Source organism: Penicillium coprophilum (assembly GCF_028826855.1).
Source record: "Penicillium coprophilum strain IBT 35676 chromosome Unknown utg000002l_segment0_segment1, whole genome shotgun sequence".
In the NCBI taxonomy this organism is placed as follows: domain Eukaryota; kingdom Fungi; phylum Ascomycota; class Eurotiomycetes; order Eurotiales; family Aspergillaceae; genus Penicillium; species Penicillium coprophilum.
The window spans coordinates 3,737,495-3,758,358 of NW_026622722.1; the positions used below are offsets into that span (position 1 = coordinate 3,737,495).

Consider the following 20,864-nt stretch of genomic DNA (forward strand, 5'->3'; position numbering starts at 1 on the left):
GCCATGTTCTCACGTCACGACTTTATCCCCCTCCGTCCCATGCTTCGACGGTCGAAGCTGGGTGTTTTTCTATTGTGGGCTGGGCTTTGGGGCGTTTTCGATCCATTCCGGTTTGGATCTGGGTGTTACCTGGAGCAGTTCACGGATATCACGACTGGAGTTTGCGCAGGGTTCTCACCCTGTTTCATGGATCTATCTTTTTTTTTTTTCTTTTGTACGATTCAATACCTAGCGTTACGACTTGCCAGAAATGTACCAACCTCACAGGGTGCTTGCTTCTGGAAATGGTCAGGGTCATTCTGGGCTTCTGCCGTATTTGTGCCAACATATCTGATCGTCTTTCCCTTGGGATTGCTCCAAGGCAATTATTCTTTCCACGATATCTGGTCGAACGGCATATCTGCTTGGCTTGGCGACATCACTACTATCTTTGCTTCCCCCCCTGCTGTTTCTGATGATGAATGTGTGCCCTCTAGGCAGTGATGACCTCCTATCCATTTTCTTTGAGCGTGATCTTCTCTGCTAGTTTGGTGTCTTTGGTTGAATACCTGGGTTCCATGTCTGTATAGCAATTGTGGAATTACGAATTGAAATGATATCTGAATATTGTACTTCAACTGTAGGTCTAAATATATCAGTTGACATGTAAGTTTATATAATATTATAGGATCAGTCAATCTAGTAAACAATCCTCTGTTTGAACATGCAGAAGTGCGGATTTATGTAGATATTTTGTTGCAAGAGGTTGAGAGTCTAAAATATATATAGTTCAGAATGGCCACGGGATTTCTTGGCGCAAACTTCAACTTCCAACCTTCAACTTCTGCGCGATGCAAGTCCCTTTTCCTTAACATTTGCTTTATTAAACATTTACTCCTACATGAGACCATTAAGACCTGGACAATAACCACAGTTTAATCACACTTCACCTCTCCACAAAGCTCCCGAACCTTCTAATCTCTCCCATAATAGTCCATACCACGCACCATGGACATTAAGGATTTTGTGTCGGACAGTCTCATCCGTCTCACGGGCGCGTCAGAACCCACAGTCATCGATTTTGTGCTTGCGACCGCCAGCTCGGCCAAGTCGACGTCCTCCCTCCAAGACACCCTTGCATCATTCCTGGACGGCACAGATGCTAGCTCAACCCAGATTGGCGCCTTTGCTCGCGAGCTCCATGCACGCATGGGCAAGGGCGCACAGCCCAGCGCATCTGCCCCCAAACACGCGACGAGTACGGACTCCACGAAAAAGAGATACCGCCTAGTAGACATGGGCGAAGACCAGCCAGAACCCGCCCCATCATTAGGGCCCACCAACGTCGAGGCCGACCGAGAACGACGGAAGAGACGGGACAGAGATAGCGACAAGGACAGGAGTAGCAGCAAGCGAGACCCTGAGCTTCGGAGTCGCGGGGACAAGGACGACAGCAGAAAGCGAGACCGAAGCCACGATGCAGACAGCCGCGACCGGCTGCGGATGAGGAAGTTCCGCAAGAAGAGCCCGCAGGACTTCGACGATCGATGGGGCGACGAAGAGATTCCCGAAGATGAGATGTATCCGGAAGAGTTCGAAGAATCACCCTCCAAGCGCACGAGGCTCGACGATGGTTCCGCTTCTCCCAATCCCGTCTCACCGGCCCACGATATCGATATCGACCCTAGGACCAAGCAAGAGATCGATCGCCAACGAGATCTTCGCGAGCGAGACGAGTTTGCCAAACGACTGGCTAATAAGGAAAGTACCAAGTCGAAGAAGGTTGTCGAGGATCGGACACGCGACGGCGAGGCTGCACGGCGACGTGCGCTGGGCGATGATGCCAGCGCGCGGGCTTCGATGATGCCCGACCTGCGAGAAAGGTCTCGACAAGAGTACTTGAAGAAGCGCGAGACAGAACGGTTAGCACTGCTGCGACGACAGGTTGCAGAGGAGGCCGCAGAATTGCGTGAAAACCCGAATCTGTCTCGCAAGGAGAAGGAGGAGTTTGCACGCAACCGAGAGGTTCTTCGTCTCGCCGAGGAACGGCTTCGGATCGATGACCACCGTGATGGCTATCAGATGCCATCTGATTATATTACGGAGAAGGGGAAGATCGACCGAAAGAAGAAGGAAGAAGCCCTGTACAAGCGATACGTCGAGCGGGATGAGCTAGGCCAGGAGCGATTCGTCACAGAGCACGAGGAGTGGGAGCTAGAGCAGGCGGCCAAGGCCAAGGCACAGATTAAAAAGGCCGAGTTTGTGGATGAGGGAGACTACGAGTATGTCTTTGATGATTCGCAGCAGATTAACTTTGTTATGGACGCCAAGCTCGAGGGCACGCAAAAGCCGATGACGAAAGAACAGCTGCGGTTCAAAGAGCAGGTTGATGCAGCGGAGAAGAAAGCCCTTTCGATGGACGAAACCCGGAAGAGTCTGCCCATCTATCAATTCCGTGATCAGATCATTGAGGCTGTGGCAGAGCATCAAGTTTTGATTATTGTTGGTGAAACTGGTTCCGGAAAAACGACACAGATCCCGCAGTACCTTCACGAGGCTGGTTATACCAAGGGTGGCCTCAAGATTGGTTGCACGCAGCCGCGACGAGTGGCCGCTATGAGTGTTGCTGCTCGTGTAGCGGACGAAATGGGCACGAAGATCGGAAATGAAGTTGGTTACGCCATCCGATTTGAGGACAACACTAGCGACAAGACAATCCTCAAGTATATGACCGATGGAATGTTGCTGCGAGAGCTGCTGACAGAGCCGGACCTGAGCCAGTATTCGGCCTTGATGATTGACGAGGCGCATGAACGAACTGTGCCGACAGATATTGCCTGTGGTCTGCTTAAGGATATTGCCAAGGCACGACCGGATTTGAAGCTGCTCATTTCCTCGGCGACGATGGACGCACAGAAGTTTCAGAAGTATTTCGACGATGCGCCCATTTTCAATATTCCTGGTCGCCGCTACCCCGTCGACGTGCACTACACCTCGCAACCTGAAGCCAACTACCTCGCAGCAGCTATCACAACCGTCTTCCAGATTCACGTCACTCAAGGCCCTGGAGATATCTTGGTCTTCTTAACTGGACAAGAAGAAATTGAGGCTGCCGAACAAAGTTTACAGGAAACGGCTCGCAAACTTGGGAGTAAGATTCCAGAGATGATTATTGCTCCTATCTACGCCAACCTCCCGTCCGAACTGCAAACAAAGATTTTCGAGCCTACTCCCCCTAATGCACGAAAAGTGGTGCTTGCCACCAACATTGCCGAAACTAGTTTGACCATCGATGGTATTGTCTACGTGATTGACCCTGGATTCGTCAAAGAGAACGTGTTCAATCCACGAAGCGGGATGGAGAGCTTGGTCGTGACGCCGTGTTCGCGTGCCTCGGCGAACCAACGAGCCGGACGTGCCGGACGTGTTGGGCCGGGCAAGTGTTTCCGCCTGTATACCAAGTGGGCGTACTATAACGAGCTGGAAGAAAATACCACCCCGGAGATTCAACGTACCAACTTGAATGGAGTGATCCTGATGCTCAAGTCGCTGGGCATCGACCAACTACTTGATTTCGACTTTATGGACCCACCGCCGGCGGAGACCATAATCCGCGCTTTGGAACAGCTGTATGCGCTCGGGGCGCTCAACGACCGAGGCGAGCTGACCAAGGTGGGCCGACAGATGGCCGAGTTCCCGACGGACCCCATGCTCGCCAAGGCGATCCTTGCTGCTGATAAATACGGATGCGTTGAAGAAGTACTGTCGATCGTGTCCATGCTCGGCGAAGGCAGCGCACTCTTCTTCCGACCTAAGGACAAGAAGATTCATGCGGACAGTGCGCGTAACCGGTTCACCATCAAAGACGGTGGTGACCACTTGACGCTACTGAACGTCTGGAACCAATGGGTCGACTCGGACTTCAGCGTAATCTGGGCAAAAGAGAACTTCCTGCAGCAGCGCAGTCTGACACGGGCGCGCGATGTGCGTGACCAGCTCGCCAAACTGTGTGATCGCGTTGAGGTCGCCGTCAGTACGTGTGGGTCTACGAATATTCAGCCAATTCAGAAGGCCATCACGGCTGGTTTCTTCCCCAATGCGGCGCGACTCCAGCGCGGCGGTGATAGTTACCGCACTATCAAGAATGGACAGTCGGTGTACTTGCATCCTTCTAGTACACTGATGGAGGTTAACCCTCGCTGGGTCATCTACTTTGAGTTGGTACTTACCAGCAAGGAGTACATGCGCAGTAATATGCCGCTGCAGCCGGAATGGCTGGTTGAGGTTGCGCCGCATTACTATAAGAAGAAGGACTTGGAGACTCTGGGGTTGGATCGCAAGGTGTCGAAGGGGCAGGGTGCGACTGGGGAGAAGAGCCGGGAATAGAAAGATATGAAGCGTCAGATATGTTATGCCGATAGCTTAGTCATGTATAAAATACACTTCAGGCATCAACTCCTACAGCCAATCACCGCCCGGGCAATTCAAACCGCGGCAAATCCGCCGAACCTCGGTTCTCTCCGCTTTCCCCCAGACTTCTGGCATTTTGATACTCTGTGCTCCGTACACCTAACTGAACTACTTATTTCCCCTTTCCATCTCTTACTTTCCTTCACTTCTCATCTACCTGACGAAAATGTCTCAGAAATTCACCCCCGCTGAAGTGGCCTCCCACAAAACTGCCGAAGAGGGCCTCTATATCATCATTGACAACAATGTCTTCGATGTAACCAAGTTTGCCGACGAACATCCTGGCGGTGCAAAGATCCTTAAGCGTGTAGCGGGCAAGGATGCCTCGAAGCAGTTCTGGAAGGTATATATTTTCTCTCTTTTTTTTTTTTTTTTTGAAAAAGATGCCATGTTATCTATCGGTAATCGACTCGGCCGATTGCCGAGTCGGCCATTGAAAACAAACCAACTAACGTTGCTTAGTATCACAACGAATCCGTGCTGAAGAAGTATTCGCCCAAGCTGAAGATTGGTGAAGTCAAGGATGCCGCAAAGCTGTGAATAATCTTATTGGAAAATGAAGATGAAAGATTTGAGTGTTTTGGTTTAGGGGAATCAGCCCACTGCGGGAAAGCCCTCGGTCAACGTCATGTCACAAAGATATCACCATGTTGTATTTACTCCGCTAGCGAACGTATACCCGCGATTCGAGTTTGATTCTTTTGCGTTGTGAAGCCCATCTTACTACGAGAGCATGAATACAATATACATCCGAGAATAATATCATATAGGGCGGAGGTTGATACTACAGAAAGCTTCATTGTTGCTCCTGGCATAAATTTATACATTATGTTCAGACATAGAAACTCAAAGACTCAATACATACATCCAGGATCCACTGGCTGATAGTTGAAATGTTGAAAAAAAAAAAAAAATAAACAAAGAAAACAAGAGTAAACGCCCTTCTCCCCGTCTCCCGCTGCACGAGAAATGGTATCCAAATCAAAGTGGTATCAAATCGATGAATGGCAAATGATAGGTAGATGTGTGAGGTAAATCAAGCAGGGAATAAACGAATAGGTGACAGTTACAGAATATAGTAGGCGAATATGTCAAGTGACGATGTATGTAAACAAATCATGGCGAGAGGTGGGGATGGAACTGCGCCAAAAAGGTATGTTGTTCAAAGAAAAGGAAGGAAGAATAGGTATATGGAAAGCAATGAGGAGGAAAGAAGAGAGAAGAAAAAAAAGACGAAGGGTAGAGAGATGGTGAGAGAAACACATCCACTCTAATATTAAAATCCCCGCCACAGATCCTCAGGACGATATGAGAACTCGCTACCCTGAACTGAAGGCGTGTCAAACTCATAACGCCTCTCACTCCACTGACTGGAAGTCTTGCGGGTATGGTGCTGGCGCGGAGGCGCACGGGGACGATTGATTTGTTCTGCGTGGTGATCGATGAAAGCCTCCATACGCACAGTGCCTATATCGAACATGTTACTGCCCACACTGGGAGCACGGCCACTTGCCTCGGAAGTGCGTCGACTGATACTGCTGCGGCGGCTTCCAATGCCTGGGAGTGGGGCTGGAGGCTGCATGGCGGGAAAGTGGTGCTCTGAGGAACCGGCCGTGGTGCCGCTGTGCGAAGAAGGCATTGTGCCAGCGCTGGAGAAGCTGCGGAGAGTGTGAAGGGCTGGCGGGCGAGGTGCAGTGTTGCTGCGCTTGCGGGTGTGGGTTGAGAAACGGGGCACATGTGGTGCGTCGGCTGCTAGATCAATGCTGCCGTTGGGTATTTCTGGGACTGGGGCTGGAGCTCCGGTGCTGTTGAAGGAGCGCTTCCCCTTTGGCATTGGGCGAGGACGACCTTTTGCGACGCGAATGGAGTCGCGGATTGGGTTTCGACGGTGGAAGGCGTGAGGGGCTGGGGATTCTTCTTGGGGAACTGGAGGTAGGGCTGCGAGTTCTTGGAGGCCCATTGAGGAATGGCTGAGGAAGGAGAGGGCCGTGAGCCAGACGTAGTGGCGTTCGACGGTTAGCGCTGTGAATTTCAGAGCACGCTGTGGTGTCAGCACCAGGATAGAGCGATTGAATGGGGTCGAAGGGCCGGCGCCTTTGGGTAAGGGGTTGTCATCTTTGACGTCCAGAACGGATTGAATGGTGACTATCACGAAGGAGAAATTCTACGTTAGCTGCCACTCAAAAGTCCAATGAGTTTCTTGAAGACTTACACTTCCGGCCGCTCTTGCCGAGCAATGCAGGCCCACTGGTAGGTTGCTTACTACTCCACATAATGGAGCCTTCGTAAGGGGCAAGCCAAACCCATCGCTTATGTCGCACACCACTGTTAGTGATATTGGCCGATACATCATCGGGGTTCTTGCCCTCCCAAATCTCCTTGGACTCGCCCATCCCGAATGACTTGCGTCGACGGACGTACTTATACATCCATTCGCCAACCATCGTCTGAGCAATAGCATCAACGACACTAGTCGGCTGCACGCCGCCGGTAGAATCCTTTCTTTCACGCTGTTCATGGTTCCAAGTTTGAGACGGAGTTGCACGATGCGAGGCGCGTTTCGGGGTCCCGTACCGCTCACGAGGTGCTGTGATCTCATCAGAAGGCATCGGCGGTGGCCGGTACGGTCGGTATGTAGGGCTTTCTGGGGAAAAGGTCGAGATTGATCGTGATGGGGAAGAACGAGTTTCTGGCCCCTCGGTAAGTTCCGATTGTGATGTTGCTGCAGCAGATCGCACTCGGCGGAGGGTTGGGCGCCGGACGACGGATTGCCGACCGCGGTCTGAGAACTGTCTACCGGCTGAGCGAGTAGGACTCGGAGGTCCATCGCTGCTGTTAAGCGGAAGTTTGCGCGAGCTGAGACGTATGGGCACGGGGAATGGAGGTGCAATACTTGAGCCTGCACTGCCGCTCTCGAGGCTTGGTTCGCTGGGACTGCGGGCACGGGGCTTCTGATGTGCAGCGGTTCCGCTGGAAATCATGGCCAGTTTGCGCATGCCGGGCTGGCGAATACTCGAGGCCGTGCCAGAACGTTGGAAGGCCCGAGAACGGCCAATGTCGGGTGGTCTTGACTCGGGGGAGGAAAGCTGCTCGGCAACTTCGGGAAGAGCCACGTCGTCCAGACTGGGTCTTGAGCTCGTAGTGATAAGCTTGCCACGGCTGACAGTGTATGCAGCAAATGGGCGGTTGAGGAGCTCATCGTCGGTGAAGACATCACGTTCGCTATGGGGGCCTTCATCGTCGCTGTTATGTTCAAAGCCGGCGAAGAGACTGCTAGACCGCAGAGGTCGTCGAATATTGGACAAAGCATCGTCTGAGAGCGGACCATTATCGTTGTTACCGGGGTAGGCTTGCACATGATCCGGGCCGGGTGCTCTTGGAGGCTTCACGGGACGATCTGTTGGGTGATCTGTTATCAGACGTCTCTGGCGCTTTTCGGACCGTGGAGGAAGTGGAGGCACAGTGTAAGACTCGAGGGTAGGCTCTTGAGGCCCAAGGCGCGGTAGGGCATCTTGAATAGCCGAAGGAAGAAGACTGGCAGGTAGTTTGACAGGGCGTTGATCAATACGAATCTCCTCGGTTTGGATGGCGACGGATCGACAATCAACGATCGTCCGGAAGTTAGTCTGACAAGCGATATTCTTGGTTTGCGGTGGAAGAACGACGCTATTCCGAGGTGAGGTTGGCTCTGAGCCTGGTGGATGGATAGCAATCATGGGGATGTCCATCTTGATTGGGACATTATTCAGCGAAGAGGTGATGCAATCCTCATTTTGAACATCTGTCTCTGGAATGACATCAGTCTGGGTGGATGTCGATGTCATTTGTGCCGGCTGTGGGGTGCATTCAACAGGCTGAGGCGGCTCAGCCACATTTGGTTTCCATGAAGGACTTGGGAGTTCCTCCACTGTTTGGCAAGAAGTAGAAACCATCAGAGGTGCAACAGGGAGCGTGGCGCTGTTCTTCGTCCTAGGTATGTTTCCGTTTTTGTCGTCTTCTTTCTTGGGCTCTGAAATTATCCTCGTGGACACGGGGACAATGTCTACAACCTTCACTTCTATTGTAGGCGATGGAGGAGGTGAGTATTGGATGCCGATATCGCGGAAATCGACCACAGAGTCAAGTTTCACTGAACTAGCAAATCCGAGTTCCCGGGCACGGAACTCCATGGCAGTGGGCGAGTATGAGTCCGAGCTCTGAAGGGACAGGCCTAGGATCTTCCTAGCCTTGGAAGATATACTATGCGACCCCTGTGAGTGAACCGACATTGGACGTTCTTCGGGGAGCGCTTCCGGAGATATCGGAAGTTCATCGTCAGATGGAGCAAACTCGTCCTCTTCATCGAAATCGAGTTCTTCCGCCAGGTTTAAACCTGGACCATTCTTGACACCAGGCGCAACGCTCATAACCGAATACCGCATGCTATGGAATATGACCGGCTCTTCACCCTCTTCCGAGCTCACGCTGGTTACGCTCACGCGTCGGCGGCCTAGGCTACTAGATCCCACACTGGCAGAGTCGCTTTCTTTATTCTTGCCATGAGCATCACTATGCTCACTTGGCTGTGACGAGTGAATATTAGCCACTTCCTGGGCGGCTGCCACCTCGTTCAGAACAGTCTTCAAGCGGCCCTCCACTACGTGGACCTTGCGTTCCAGGGCTCGGCGTTCATCCGCCCAGGATTCTTGGTCGCGATTCCAGAGTGATTGGGTTCGTTCGAGGTCCTCTTCCCGACTTCGAGCTTTCTTCTGTGCTTGCTCGAGCTTTTTACGAACATCACCGATGTTCTCGACCGCTTCATCGCGCTCCCGTGCTAGCTCGGTCATCGCCGATGACGTCCCACCTTCCAGTAGTTGGATTTGGTGTTTCAACGAGCGCCCTTCCCAGGTTGCTTGAGAGAGATTCGCAGTCAATGTTTCATTTTCCGTCCTTGATTCAGCCAAGCTGTCTTCCAGCACATCGATTGACTTGGTTTTGTTCTCTATCTCCCGCCGCAGCGAGAGTATCTCCGAAACGAGAGACGCATGGAGAGTAGGCGTAATTCTGCGCGGGTCGAAAGGTGATAAGGTATCCTCAATGATATCATCTTCGTCTGTTTGTACATCGGGGGAGAATGCGGGTGTTGGGAGGCTAGGTGGAGGGGAAGATGGTGGGGAGGAATCTCGCCCGCGCAAGGACGGCCTCGATCTTGATCTTCCATTGGATGGAGCTCGGCATCTCGATCTGAAGGAGGGTGCCGGAGACGAGTGGGCCACGGGGGTCGGAGATTGTAAGTCGGCCATGTCTCTTTGCGCATGTGCCAGATGGAAAGCCTCAGATCATCAAACCATCACCGGGGCTTAGCTCGTTGGGCTATCCAGAGCACGTCACGCACTGGATCCCATCAAAAGATTACCGTAGTTCTACCATCCGACTATTGACTGTCCGAAGTGCTGATCTCCGGATACAGGTTTCACCTGCAATCGACTGATCGAACGGGGCAATGGGGTATTCGAAGACCTTGTGAAACTTGGGGACGGGTAGGTCAGCCACAGTTACAAAGATGTGTGCACTGAGAGGGGCCAATATTTGGATATGCACGGGGTGAGACCCTAACTCGACTTACGGAGTACGGTAACAAAATGATCGTTGCTTAAGAGACAAGATGTCCGGGAGGTATAGCCGATCCGGGAGGGAAAATCGATCAGTCCGAAGGGCCGATCACGATTAGAGACTCAAGATCCAGTTTACAATGATCGAGGAGCTTAGACCTATATGAAAAGACCTGGCTCAGATCAGCCTTGCGGCATATCGGAAACACTGGACGCGAGGAGAATTGGCGACACGAAAAAAGGAAAAAAGAAAAGAAGAAAAGAAAAAAGGAAAAAAGAAAAAAAGTCCCAGGGGCGTTCGTTAGGGGAAAAGGACATGGGGAAAGAAAAGAAATCCACCCGATTAGCCAGAGGAATAATACTCCACTGCAGCTGGCAAAGGCGCTAAGACATAGCTCCAGTATAGAATCGCGTTTGAGAGATATCCTGATTGTATATCTCAAAGAACTAGAAGCTGATTATTCCGGAACAAAGAAACAAAGAAAGGTAAATTGGAGAGAGTAGAAAAGCTGGAAAAAAAAGATGTGTCCAATCAATATCTCGTATACTCCGTAATCATTGTAGTAGTTCATAAGACCCACGCCTCTGAAGCTCAAGGGCTGGAAAAATCACCCCTATTCTTTGGGAAGTGCAAGGCAAATAATAAAAAAGAAAAAGCCTTCTGCGATGACCAATAGTGTCGATTCCGACACTAAAATAGCGATTGTTAGCGTGTTTGAGAATATAATTAAATAGCCAACTCGTAGCTTGTTTGGGTGACGATCGCCGTGGATAATCTCGCTGAGGTTGGGTTTCAGAATCCGGTGCATACAAAGTATGTTGCATATTGTACGCTGTATGTTTGACGCCTCTTTTTTGTGACGCTGAAAGCGACAAATAAGTCAAGTCAAATCATCGGACATTGCGGATCAGGGGTAAAAAATGGGTAAAACCAGACCCCATTCAAGGTCCCCACCGAAAGAGCTTCGAATCCACAGATAAACATGTTGTTTAAAGTCCGGTAGAGCACGGAGCCTCCGTACTCCGTACTTGTAAAAGGCCCTTGGCTCTCTGAATAGAATTCTCACGTTTGCAAGTGCCACACAAACGTTTCGAGGTGTAGCACAATGATTGGCAATAAACGCTTTCTCGTATCTGGAGTCCACGTCTAGACTTTCCCTAAATTGCCGGAAAATCGGACTAACAACGGGGGGGCGAGAATCTCGGCGAACCATTGCCAGCCATTTGCCCCACCTCAGGGGATAGAACAGTACTCCGTACTTTTGACTTGGTGGCTGGACATTCGTTGCATATCCCTGCTCAGATTCCTTTGTTTCTTGTCTCGGAGGCGCAAGTAATGCACGGGTTGAAGTTACGGAGTAGAGGGAAGGGCCGAATCAATATAACGGAGGTTGAGAAAGTTGGAAAGGCGGAAACCGATAGGCAGAATGTTGAACACCTGGGTAGCCTTGCACAAGACTCGAAACTTTTCCACACAACACATACGGAGTACATAGTATGTTATTTCGAAAGTTCTTAAAAAGACTGCTCCGTTGCTCTTCCAAAAAAAAAACCCCATTGAGATCTCAAAATGCTATCTTGATTCACATGTTACGCACATGTTGAACTGAAAAACATCGGGGGCCTCGGAACATTGACTAAGCAGATTTGCGTGATTTTTGGTATATGAACAGATTCAATTTCATTCTGACCTATATGTCTAGCTAGCATCTCAAATTTGCTCATATCTCGGAGATATAATTTCGAAAAAGTGGAGAAATATATCAGCATCTTCTAAAACTACAATGTCGACAGATCACCCACCCCAGATGTTATTTTTCGATACATTTGGCACAGTAGTGTCATGGCGTATATGCGTTACGGAAGAGCTGAGCGCAGCTGCCCTGCATATTGTGAACCATCCCCAGGGCCTCCCAGCCGACTTGCGGGACCGCGCTGCAGCCATGACCTGGGACAACTGGCTAGAATTTGTTGCAGAATGGCGGGAGTCCTACAATAACTTTACCAGCACATTTGATCCATCTAAAGAGTTTGTCTCGGTCGATCAGCACCACTACAATGCCCTTCAAGAACTCTTGCGACAGCGTGATCTGGACGGCCTGTTCACTGACGAGAAGCTGTGGGAACTCTCTTTCGCCTGGCACCGGCTCAACCCGTGGTCAGATAGTGTCCAAGGTTTGGAATTGTTGAACCGTCGGTTTGCAACTGCCACCCTGTCAAATGGGAATGTCTCTTTACTACAGGATCTCCAGCGACATGGATCACTGCCTTTCACGCATCTTGTTAGTGCGGAAAATTTCAAGGCTTACAAGCCTTCTCCGCTGGTTTATAATGGCGCTGCCAAGATGTTTGGACTGGAACCAGGCCAATGCGGACTGGTTGCGGCGCATCTAGAAGATTTGGAAGCTGCCAAGAGCTGTGGATTTCAGACTATCTATGTGGAGCGTGAGCTGGAGGAAGAGTGGTCAAAGGAACAGGCTGCAAAAGCCAAGACTGAGGACTGGGTGGATATGTGGATTGATCTTGAGTCTGATGGCTTCCGAGAAGTGGCTAGGCGATTTGGGATTGAGTAAGGACGGTCTGCCCTCTAAACTCAGTAGTGAGGCCTAGGTAAGATGGGTTGAGACTTAATGAACAACTTGAAATATCATCGGTCCTTCTCCCATAGTCACATTCTGAATCCCCCAATATTAAGCCCAAAGGATATCTGTTCTTCGCCACCCAGTAGCTGGGGATGGGATGGGCTCTGGGTGGTCATTGGCGATGTGAAGGAACTCACGAATTGGAATTTCCCCCAATGGAACGAGCCGGGTCTTTCGCCAAAATTTGTACCCAAAAAATAAGACACATATAAGAGGTATGTTGAAGTATGACGATACAAAGGTTTGAGAGCTCCAATTACCCTCGATAAAAACGTAGAATCCACCAGTCACTAGGATGATACTGAACGAAACCAGAGCAGCCCATGCTGCGTAAGGCTGAAAGGGGCTTTTCCAAGGAAGCTCAGTCCGGTTGATCTTTTGCTTCTTACAGCCATAAAAAAACCTCAAGTAGACCACCTCTATATTGATCCAATGCACCAATGAGGCAGCCGAGACCAGTTGTTGGAGCCAATCAAACACAAGAGAAGCCGCGGATGACAGCGTCATATACCCCAGGACAAGAAAAGATCCGACTGCGGCAACTGATATCCAGGGGACCCCGAAGCGATTGATGCGAGTGAATACCTTTGGGGCATGCCCCTCTTGAGCAAGACCGTATAGCGTCCTGGTTCCAACGAGCATTGCTATCTTCGGGTCAGCAGAAGTACAGTGGTTGACAAAAGAAGATCTACTCGCCAGAGTTACCAGCGCTCCATGCACTTGTGACAACGATAGCATTAATGATAGAAGGGACCACCTTAATTCCGACATTAGTGGCAGCTATCGCAAACGGAGACGCTCCAGCATCCCCGGAATTCGACAACAAGCCCTTATCGTTGGAGGGGACAATCAGGCCCATCATAAAAATGGTAATCAGGTAAAATATCAGGATTCTCCAGAACACACGTTTGGCGGCCTTGGGGATGTTATGGCGAGGATTCTGCGTCTCGGCTGCTGCGACCGATATGTTTTCAACATTGGAAAATGCATAAGCTGCACTGCTTAGAACACGCCAAAACCCAAGAAACCGTCCCAGTGAGCCACCGATACCAAGAAATTGCACAAAGGGTCCAGGGTCCCGCCAAAATCGAAACCCCATGGGATAACCCTGTGGACCTGCGCCAGATGTGATGCAGATGCTCTGGATAAAAGGCAGTCAGAAACCAACCGGAGACTTTTTTGCGTGAGATGTTGCTAACCAAGATATTCACACCAACAATCAGAGCAATCTTCAACATCGCAAATACAAACTCCAACTCGCCGTAAATACTGACCAATAGCATGTTGCTAATCACCAGCAGCGCACCCAGAGCGCTGATCCATACGGCATGGTTAATATGAGACCAAAAGTCGATAATGACAGCGCAAGCCACCATCTCAGCTGGCAGCAGGATTGCATTGGCATAAACACTATTCCAACCTTGCGCAAAAGCCAGCGCAGGGTCAACGAACCATTCTGCGTGTCGTATGATGCCACCGGAAAGAGGTACCAGAGCACTAAGCTCAGCTACAGAAAAAACCACGCAGCAGATAAGCATGCCCACAATGCAATATGCGAGCAACATGCTCAGTGGTCCACCTCTTGCAAGGGATTTTCCGGTCGCCAGGAAGAGGCCAGTACCGATCGTTCCAGCCAGGGCTATCATTTGAATGTGACGCTGGTTCAGCCCTCGTCTTGTTTGAACAAGCTCTGAAATGACCGCCTGCGTTTTGACGTTGTCTTTGCCCGCGATGGTACGTTTGAGAATAGGTCTGGCCTCATTTTCGCGTGTGATGATCTCTTCATTTTGCTCAAGATCTTGAGTATGAGTATTCATTGCCAAAGATCAGATGCGAGGGGCAGATAGGGAATTAAAATGGTGTTCAACTTATATTCTTTTTGTGTCTTAGGTTAAGATCTTATGTGCTCATCTCCAGCCCGCCGAAGGAGAGAATTGAAAAGAGAATGTCTTTTATTGGCTGTGAAGTGCATAATCTCCTATCGAACTGCATGCACCCCAATGCACCGTACCTCTCAGGTCGCTTCAATGATAACATTATCTCTCCATTAGATGTTGTTTCTTTCTTCTGCCTTTTGTATTAAGATCATGAATTTCTTCTATGAAGTCTGTCAAATGAAGAAAAGTAGATGCAATACGGACTCGAATACTACATGTGAAATGATTCCAATCCAATCTTGTTTCGGTTGGATGTCTTTGATAGATGATGCAATTACCCCCGGAGAGAATTTGAATAGGTGGTGTATACCAGGTGCTTTACTGTCCACCTTAGTCTTGTTGCCACTCTTGTCAGGTATCTTGAGCTCATATCATCTACCTCTGATTATAATCAGGGGAGTCTATGTCTATGCAAAGTACGTCTAGTACTCTCGAGCATGAACTTCTATGGGGAGCACAACTTTAGAGCTCTCACCTTTATATAAATGATTTTTGACAAGCATACATGCTATGTGTCCGGCATTCGCATTCTCCCAAAACCATATATGTGGATGATGTTGAGAATGCAGAAGACCATCACGGACTTCTAGCTGCTCCACCACAAAAGAAACGGGCAAAATCATAGGAAGGACCCCAGGACTAGCTGGCTTGCGTGGTAGTAAGACGTGCCCCAAGTAGTGGTATCAGAGTCAGTATCGATGTGACAGAATTGTCACGCAAATAGTATCAGAAGTAGTATCTGCATCACAATTCATATACAAGGTAAAGCAATATATATTAAGGACTTGATGGAGGCAAAGCTCAGTGTTAACTTTACTGTTTAAGGGGAGTCGGCAGTCCTCAGGCAATTTCTTTTTCTTTTTTGGTCTTCAGAGCAATATAAACACTTTAAAGATATTCGATGTTATGGATTATGGACCAGATATTGTCTATGGTCATGTTAGAAAATAAATTCAAGTTTGGCTCTTGCCTCGCGGCTGTCTGACCTCAGCTACTTCCAAGCTTGCTTGATCCTCAGCCAAATTCGGTTTTGTTGTCTTCTCACATCTTCGACACATAATCATCACGCTATCATCTCTGCATCGCTCATCGAGACTTAATTACGAGATCAGGCATGTATATCATCCCATCGGCCTGGTTAATTCGATCGTTGCTGGGGGGACCTTATTGTCGCACCTCGAACATTGAAATTCTCCAGACAGCCCATCAGACCGATGTTAACGAAACGTCTTGTCTCAGGGCAGGATGGCTTCCGAGCCTCAGAACCAACTCCCTGCAGATCCTTTTGTTGCTGGCGATGGCAGCCCTCTCCGGGGATTATATTGGATGAGAGTCGACCCCAAAGTGCAACCTAACTACTGGGTGTGAGCATACCTTTCCGAAGTCCTTTGATGAATATTTACTTACGAGCATAACCTACAGCCAACGCAAAAAAGTGTGTGAATGCCGACAGCACTTCTCAACCCAGTGGCCGGTTGACCATGCGGTGATTGTGAGTACCCCAAATCAAGTTACCCAAAGCGGTAATATGCAAAGACATGACTAACTCTTGTTGGTCTTCCAAAGGGTATCCCTGCTTGTGCCTTCAGGTGTCCATATTGCACAGTTCTCGATGATCCGGAGAAAGACAAGCGCCCTTGCCCGGGACGGGTCAAAAGACATATTTCGGCAGCGCATATCGTGAGTACACCAAAATATCTACCCAAGCTGATAACCTCATAATAACACTCATACCATCTAGAGAAAGCAAAGAGATTTCTATGTGGGGCTTCAAATTTCCTGTGAGTGAACTCAAACCGAAAGAAATCGAGGCACACTGACTTTTGCCGTCATTTTTTCAGGGTCTCAGCTCATAGTCTAGAGAATCTGTCTCCCTGACACCCCGGCTGCAGTGTACACAAGAACAGGCCACTATGGCTACCGTATGAGCCGAATCAAAGAAAACATGAACGTTGAACCAAGCTCAAAGCTTGAACCTCGATGGTAGGACCGATGCCTATTTAAAATGAATGAGGTACTACAACATATACGAGCGCGCATTACCAAATGTCCCCATTACCTCGCCCGCCAGGTTTTCCTATTACATCCCCTAGCAATGGAGGACCGGATAAGTGATTGTCATTGTACCGAGCGAAGTGGAATTCTAAACACAACGACGCCTGTCATTAGGTTTTCATCGTTGGCAATATATCCAAATACACCTGTGGTATTTTGACCATGAGGCTAAGATAGGTGCCACTGCAAGTCCTATTCAGCGAGCGGAATAGAAACTCGCGAATATTTAGATTGATTCGCACACCCATCCAACCCCTACAACTCCTACCCAGCTGAAAATATTGAAGATAGACTCGATGTCGGCCACATCGAAGCACATGAAACCAAAGAAATCATCTCGTGGCCGGATACAGTCTGGCATCTCGCATGGAGTCAAGCTGCCCACGGCGTTGCCAAAAACCATCCCCTCGGCTGAGAAGCCAGCGCCGACGATACTGGCACTGATCAGGACACCAAGTGCAGCAAGCAGACAGTCGTCTGTAACAAGAAAATCGCCCGTTCTCAGATACCAGAGGGATTTCTTGGTAGACCGAGTGAGCAGTAATTCCAAAGTCTTTTCTATCATGTTGATGGAGACATCATGCTGGCGATCACCTGCCGATAGCTCGATAACTGACTATCCCCACTAGGTTGCTCCGCTTCAGTGATGTTACTTTTGCGATCCTCAATTCTTTTATCTGACGAGTCGGTGTTGACATTCTTGCAGCCCAACAGGATCAACAGGAGCCGCTCATTGGGGTTTGAAGTTCGGTACCGACACCTTCATCGTGCATCTTGATAATATCATGATTTTTCTTGATGGCATAAACGCGACGTGCAGTTGGTTTTCCGTTCAGAGCAGCGCCCAACGGCTAAGATAATTTCCTTCTCGCTCCTGGGCCGATGGAAGTTGCCGCCTTGTTGAGGGTTAGTACCCTAGGATCTTTGATTAGGGCTCCTGCGGCCACAGTCAGCTGCCGCTGGTCGCCGCTCAGAATGGTTCCGTTGGAACCAACGATTGTACCGAGCGTCCCCCAAAGAGTTGGTCGATAAACCGTGCGGCGTCAGCGATAGTTGTCGCGAGCTAAACCACCTATCAGTTTCCATCATCTAGTTTAAATGAGTCTAAGCAGCCTCCAGTGCATATTGGTCACCATGGATGAGAGTAGCTATCTCACCAATTCGAGATCCAACTAGAACTGAGTAGAGGTGCTCGTGTTTTGGAAAGACCGAATTGACCAGGCTGTGAATAGCGTCCCATTGCCTCATGAAATACTCCAAGTGGAAAGGTATATAAGATGCCTTCTTCCTTTCTGTTTCGCATTGGGCAAGAGTGATATAGTAGGTATGATCAACTTGAGATGCAGGGAAGTCAAATTCCGATGTCGGGAATTGTTGAATTAATACCAATTATACCCACTAGTAATATATAACCGAGCCCTAACTGCCATAATACCGCTCTTCGTGAAGCCGGTATCGGAGTAAAGCCCGTCGAAGTGCCTTATCTGATGGTCTTATCTGATCTGACGCAAATTGTCAAACCAATCCGCACCTGGGCACCAGCACCAGCAGCAACACGACATCTCATAATGCAAATCAAGCTCCTCACCTCACTGGCCCAGGGATATCCCGGTGTGCTACATCACTGCGTACACCACCCATTCCGGCAGCCATGCCATCCATACCGCTAACGCCACTTCACAGACCGAAACCCTCGTCGCCTTCGAATACACCCGTAGCCATGTACCCAAGCCCCACACACTCGTCTTCGTCGGTGGGCTAGGTGACAGTCTTGGCTCGGTTGACTACTTAAATGACGTAGTCCGTGCGCTAGACCCATCCCAATGGAGTGTATTCTCGCTAATTTTATCCTGCGCCGGCGGGGGATGGGGCATGGGACGACTGGGCAAAGACATCGACGAGCTATCACAGTGTGTCTCATACGTCCGCAAATACAAGGAGCCACAGTTCGGCGCCGGAAAAGTGGTCATCATGGGCCATTCGACGGGCAGCCAGGACGTGATGCACTATATCAACTGTCCCAACCCACGGCCGGCACACCCTGTCTTCGACCGCCACTGGAAGCCGATTGTGCGAGTACCAGTTGACGGGGCGATCATGCAAGCGCCCGTTTCAGACCGTGAGGGCATATTGTGGGTTGTGAAGTGTGGCACTGAGCGTGATAGCCCGGCCAAGATGCGCGCGATTTACAACAAGGCCGTTGCTGATGCGCGGCGGGCGATGTATGAGGATCACGATCTTGTCGATACGGTTGTGCCGTTGTCTGTGACGTCGCGAATCGGGTATCCGCCCTCTGCTCCGGTTAGCAGTCGGCGGTTCTTGAGTCTGGTTAGCCCGGATAGCCCAGAGAATCCATCTGAGGATGATCTGTTTAGTTCGGATTTGAGTGATGAGCAATTCCGTGGGACATTTGGAATGATTCGGGAGAGGGGTTTGCTGAAGCAAAAAATGCTGGTGCTGTACTCTGGGAGGGATCAGTCGGTGCCGCCGTGGGTTAATAAGGAAACCCTTTTAAAGAGGTGGCAGATTGCTGCCGATGGGAGTGGACGGCAGATTTGGGATCCAAAGAGTATGGTTATCCCTAATGCATCGCACGCGTTGAGTGATAGCGACCAAGCGGAGCCACGGCGGATTTTGGTGGAGAGGGTGACGGCTTATTTGAATGATATCCAGCGAGGCTGATGCCTGCTGAATCGTGAGGATGCATATTGGTTCGGTTGTCAAAACTTGTTTATAGCACATATTTAATACGGTACATATGTACAAACTCAACAATATCTATGTTCGTCTTAGGTGGCACTGGCATGGCAACCTTGGAAGTCTTCTAGTGGTCTTCGTTACAGCGTCATCCTTACACGGACAGCGTCTCTAGATGTGCAGCTTTTCCTTAAGTATTTAATGAGCATAAGATAGACATTACTGCCATATCCTATCATCGTCTAAAGAACTTAGTTGAAAGAACCATAAAGGTAGAGCTTTGGATGTTACAATCTCAGAATGGGATATATATCGGATCTCATGACACTGCTCGAAGCTCACTCTCCCAGAGCTTAATATGAACTTTCAAGGTAAACAAGGTAAACAAGGTAAACAAGGTAAACAGCCAGACCCTTGTTCCGGAGGAAGATAGTCCCATTAGGCTAATTACCAGCCGTGTTCCAGATAGATTATCTTGCCCGAAGCCCGTTCTGTCTCATATCGTATCAATTTCTGTAGATCTCATAAAGCATACGGGGTAGAATGGTAGCCTAGATGTAAATAATATGAACTTATTCTGTACAATTCCCCCAAAAAATTACTAGTACTATTGAAGCTCTAGTGTCTAAAAACTAGGGCAATAACGTTGCAATAATGCTAGATCATGCAGCTTAAGCATTTTGGCCACATGGCATTCTCCCCCTTTCTCCACAAATAATCGTATATCTACTACACATTGAGCTTTGACACGCCCACACATTGCACTAGTCCCAGCGTTGATTCAATAGCGTAACGGATCCCATTATTTCCACGCAGAAGCATACCATCGGGGAGATCTCGGGGGCTTTGAGATCGACATCTGCCTTCTACATACAGGGATGTATCGGGAGCACCGTATACAACAAACACATGTGATCCTTATGAGAAATCCGAGGGACAAACCTGGACTAAGCGGTATCCAACGGATCAATAATGGAGATCCCGCAAGCCAAGGTTGTACTATGAATAATTTTGAAAAATTACATCCCGTTTCCAACAATTTGTTAGGTTTTCCTAGGTTTCCCAAGGGCCAATCTCCTGGGAACTGCCCTGCCGATCCCAAGGAGCCTTATGCAGGATGAATGCATCCCCAAACGGATGGTTTCACGGATTCACGGGGCATGAACAAGAGCCGTTGCATTATGCACGTCAGTATCAGGCAGGTGCATATTGAGTCCCGCCACTGGTACTCCGTAGCCGATATGAACAGGACTTGAAACTTTAGATCAGGGCAAGACCATGACGGTGGAATGGTATGAATGCATTCTCCATATAACGGCCAAGCGGGAGGAGCCGTCGGCCAACCAACGCCTGGTACAATCAAATGCTCACCCACTATTGGTCCGGGCAGAACTCCCCCTTTAGTATTCCTAGCGATTGAGCCGTTGGGGCCGGGCCATTCCGTGTGAACAGGGGGAAGAAACCTTTCTGGGACGTGCCCTAACTATTCAGTT

The 20,864-nt window shown here is 49.5% G+C and overlaps 7 protein-coding genes across 7 annotated transcripts; 4 read left to right on the forward strand and 3 right to left on the reverse strand.

Moving 5' to 3' along the window:
- Positions 1-987: 987 nt before the first annotated feature.
- Positions 988-4,365, forward strand: N7500_003470 (putative mRNA splicing factor RNA helicase (Cdc28); the record flags this gene model as incomplete). Its single annotated transcript, XM_056674616.1, has 1 exon — positions 988-4,365. The coding sequence occupies one exon, from the start codon at positions 988-990 to the stop codon at positions 4,363-4,365; it is 3,378 nt and encodes a 1,125-aa protein (XP_056535141.1).
- Positions 4,366-4,615: 250 nt separating this feature from the next.
- Positions 4,616-4,989, forward strand: N7500_003471 (cytochrome b5-like heme/steroid binding domain-containing protein; the record flags this gene model as incomplete). Its single annotated transcript, XM_056674617.1, has 2 exons — positions 4,616-4,792; positions 4,912-4,989. The coding sequence occupies 2 exons, from the start codon at positions 4,616-4,618 to the stop codon at positions 4,987-4,989; spliced, it is 255 nt and encodes an 84-aa protein (XP_056535142.1).
- Positions 4,990-5,725: 736 nt separating this feature from the next.
- N7500_003472 (putative nuclear migration protein) lies at positions 5,726-9,731 on the reverse strand (the record flags this gene model as incomplete). Its single annotated transcript, XM_056674618.1, has 2 exons — positions 5,726-6,594; positions 6,662-9,731. The coding sequence occupies 2 exons, from the start codon at positions 9,729-9,731 to the stop codon at positions 5,726-5,728; spliced, it is 3,939 nt and encodes a 1,312-aa protein (XP_056535143.1).
- A 2,093-nt stretch (positions 9,732-11,824) lies between these two features.
- On the forward strand, positions 11,825-12,613 carry N7500_003473 (haloacid dehalogenase, type II; the record flags this gene model as incomplete). Its single annotated transcript, XM_056674619.1, has 1 exon — positions 11,825-12,613. One exon carries the CDS (start codon positions 11,825-11,827, stop codon positions 12,611-12,613), a length of 789 nt encoding a protein of 262 aa, XP_056535144.1.
- A 117-nt stretch (positions 12,614-12,730) lies between these two features.
- Positions 12,731-14,499, reverse strand: N7500_003474 (Amino acid/polyamine transporter I; the record flags this gene model as incomplete). Its single annotated transcript, XM_056674620.1, has 3 exons — positions 12,731-13,326; positions 13,388-13,823; positions 13,882-14,499. The coding sequence occupies 3 exons, from the start codon at positions 14,497-14,499 to the stop codon at positions 12,731-12,733; spliced, it is 1,650 nt and encodes a 549-aa protein (XP_056535145.1).
- Positions 14,500-16,900: 2,401 nt separating this feature from the next.
- Positions 16,901-17,239, reverse strand: N7500_003475 (uncharacterized protein; the record flags this gene model as incomplete). Its single annotated transcript, XM_056674621.1, has 1 exon — positions 16,901-17,239. One exon carries the CDS (start codon positions 17,237-17,239, stop codon positions 16,901-16,903), a length of 339 nt encoding a protein of 112 aa, XP_056535146.1.
- A 1,003-nt stretch (positions 17,240-18,242) lies between these two features.
- N7500_003476 (uncharacterized protein) lies at positions 18,243-19,356 on the forward strand (the record flags this gene model as incomplete). Its single annotated transcript, XM_056674622.1, has 2 exons — positions 18,243-18,302; positions 18,358-19,356. The coding sequence occupies 2 exons, from the start codon at positions 18,243-18,245 to the stop codon at positions 19,354-19,356; spliced, it is 1,059 nt and encodes a 352-aa protein (XP_056535147.1).
- Between the last annotated feature and the right edge of the window lie 1,508 nt (positions 19,357-20,864).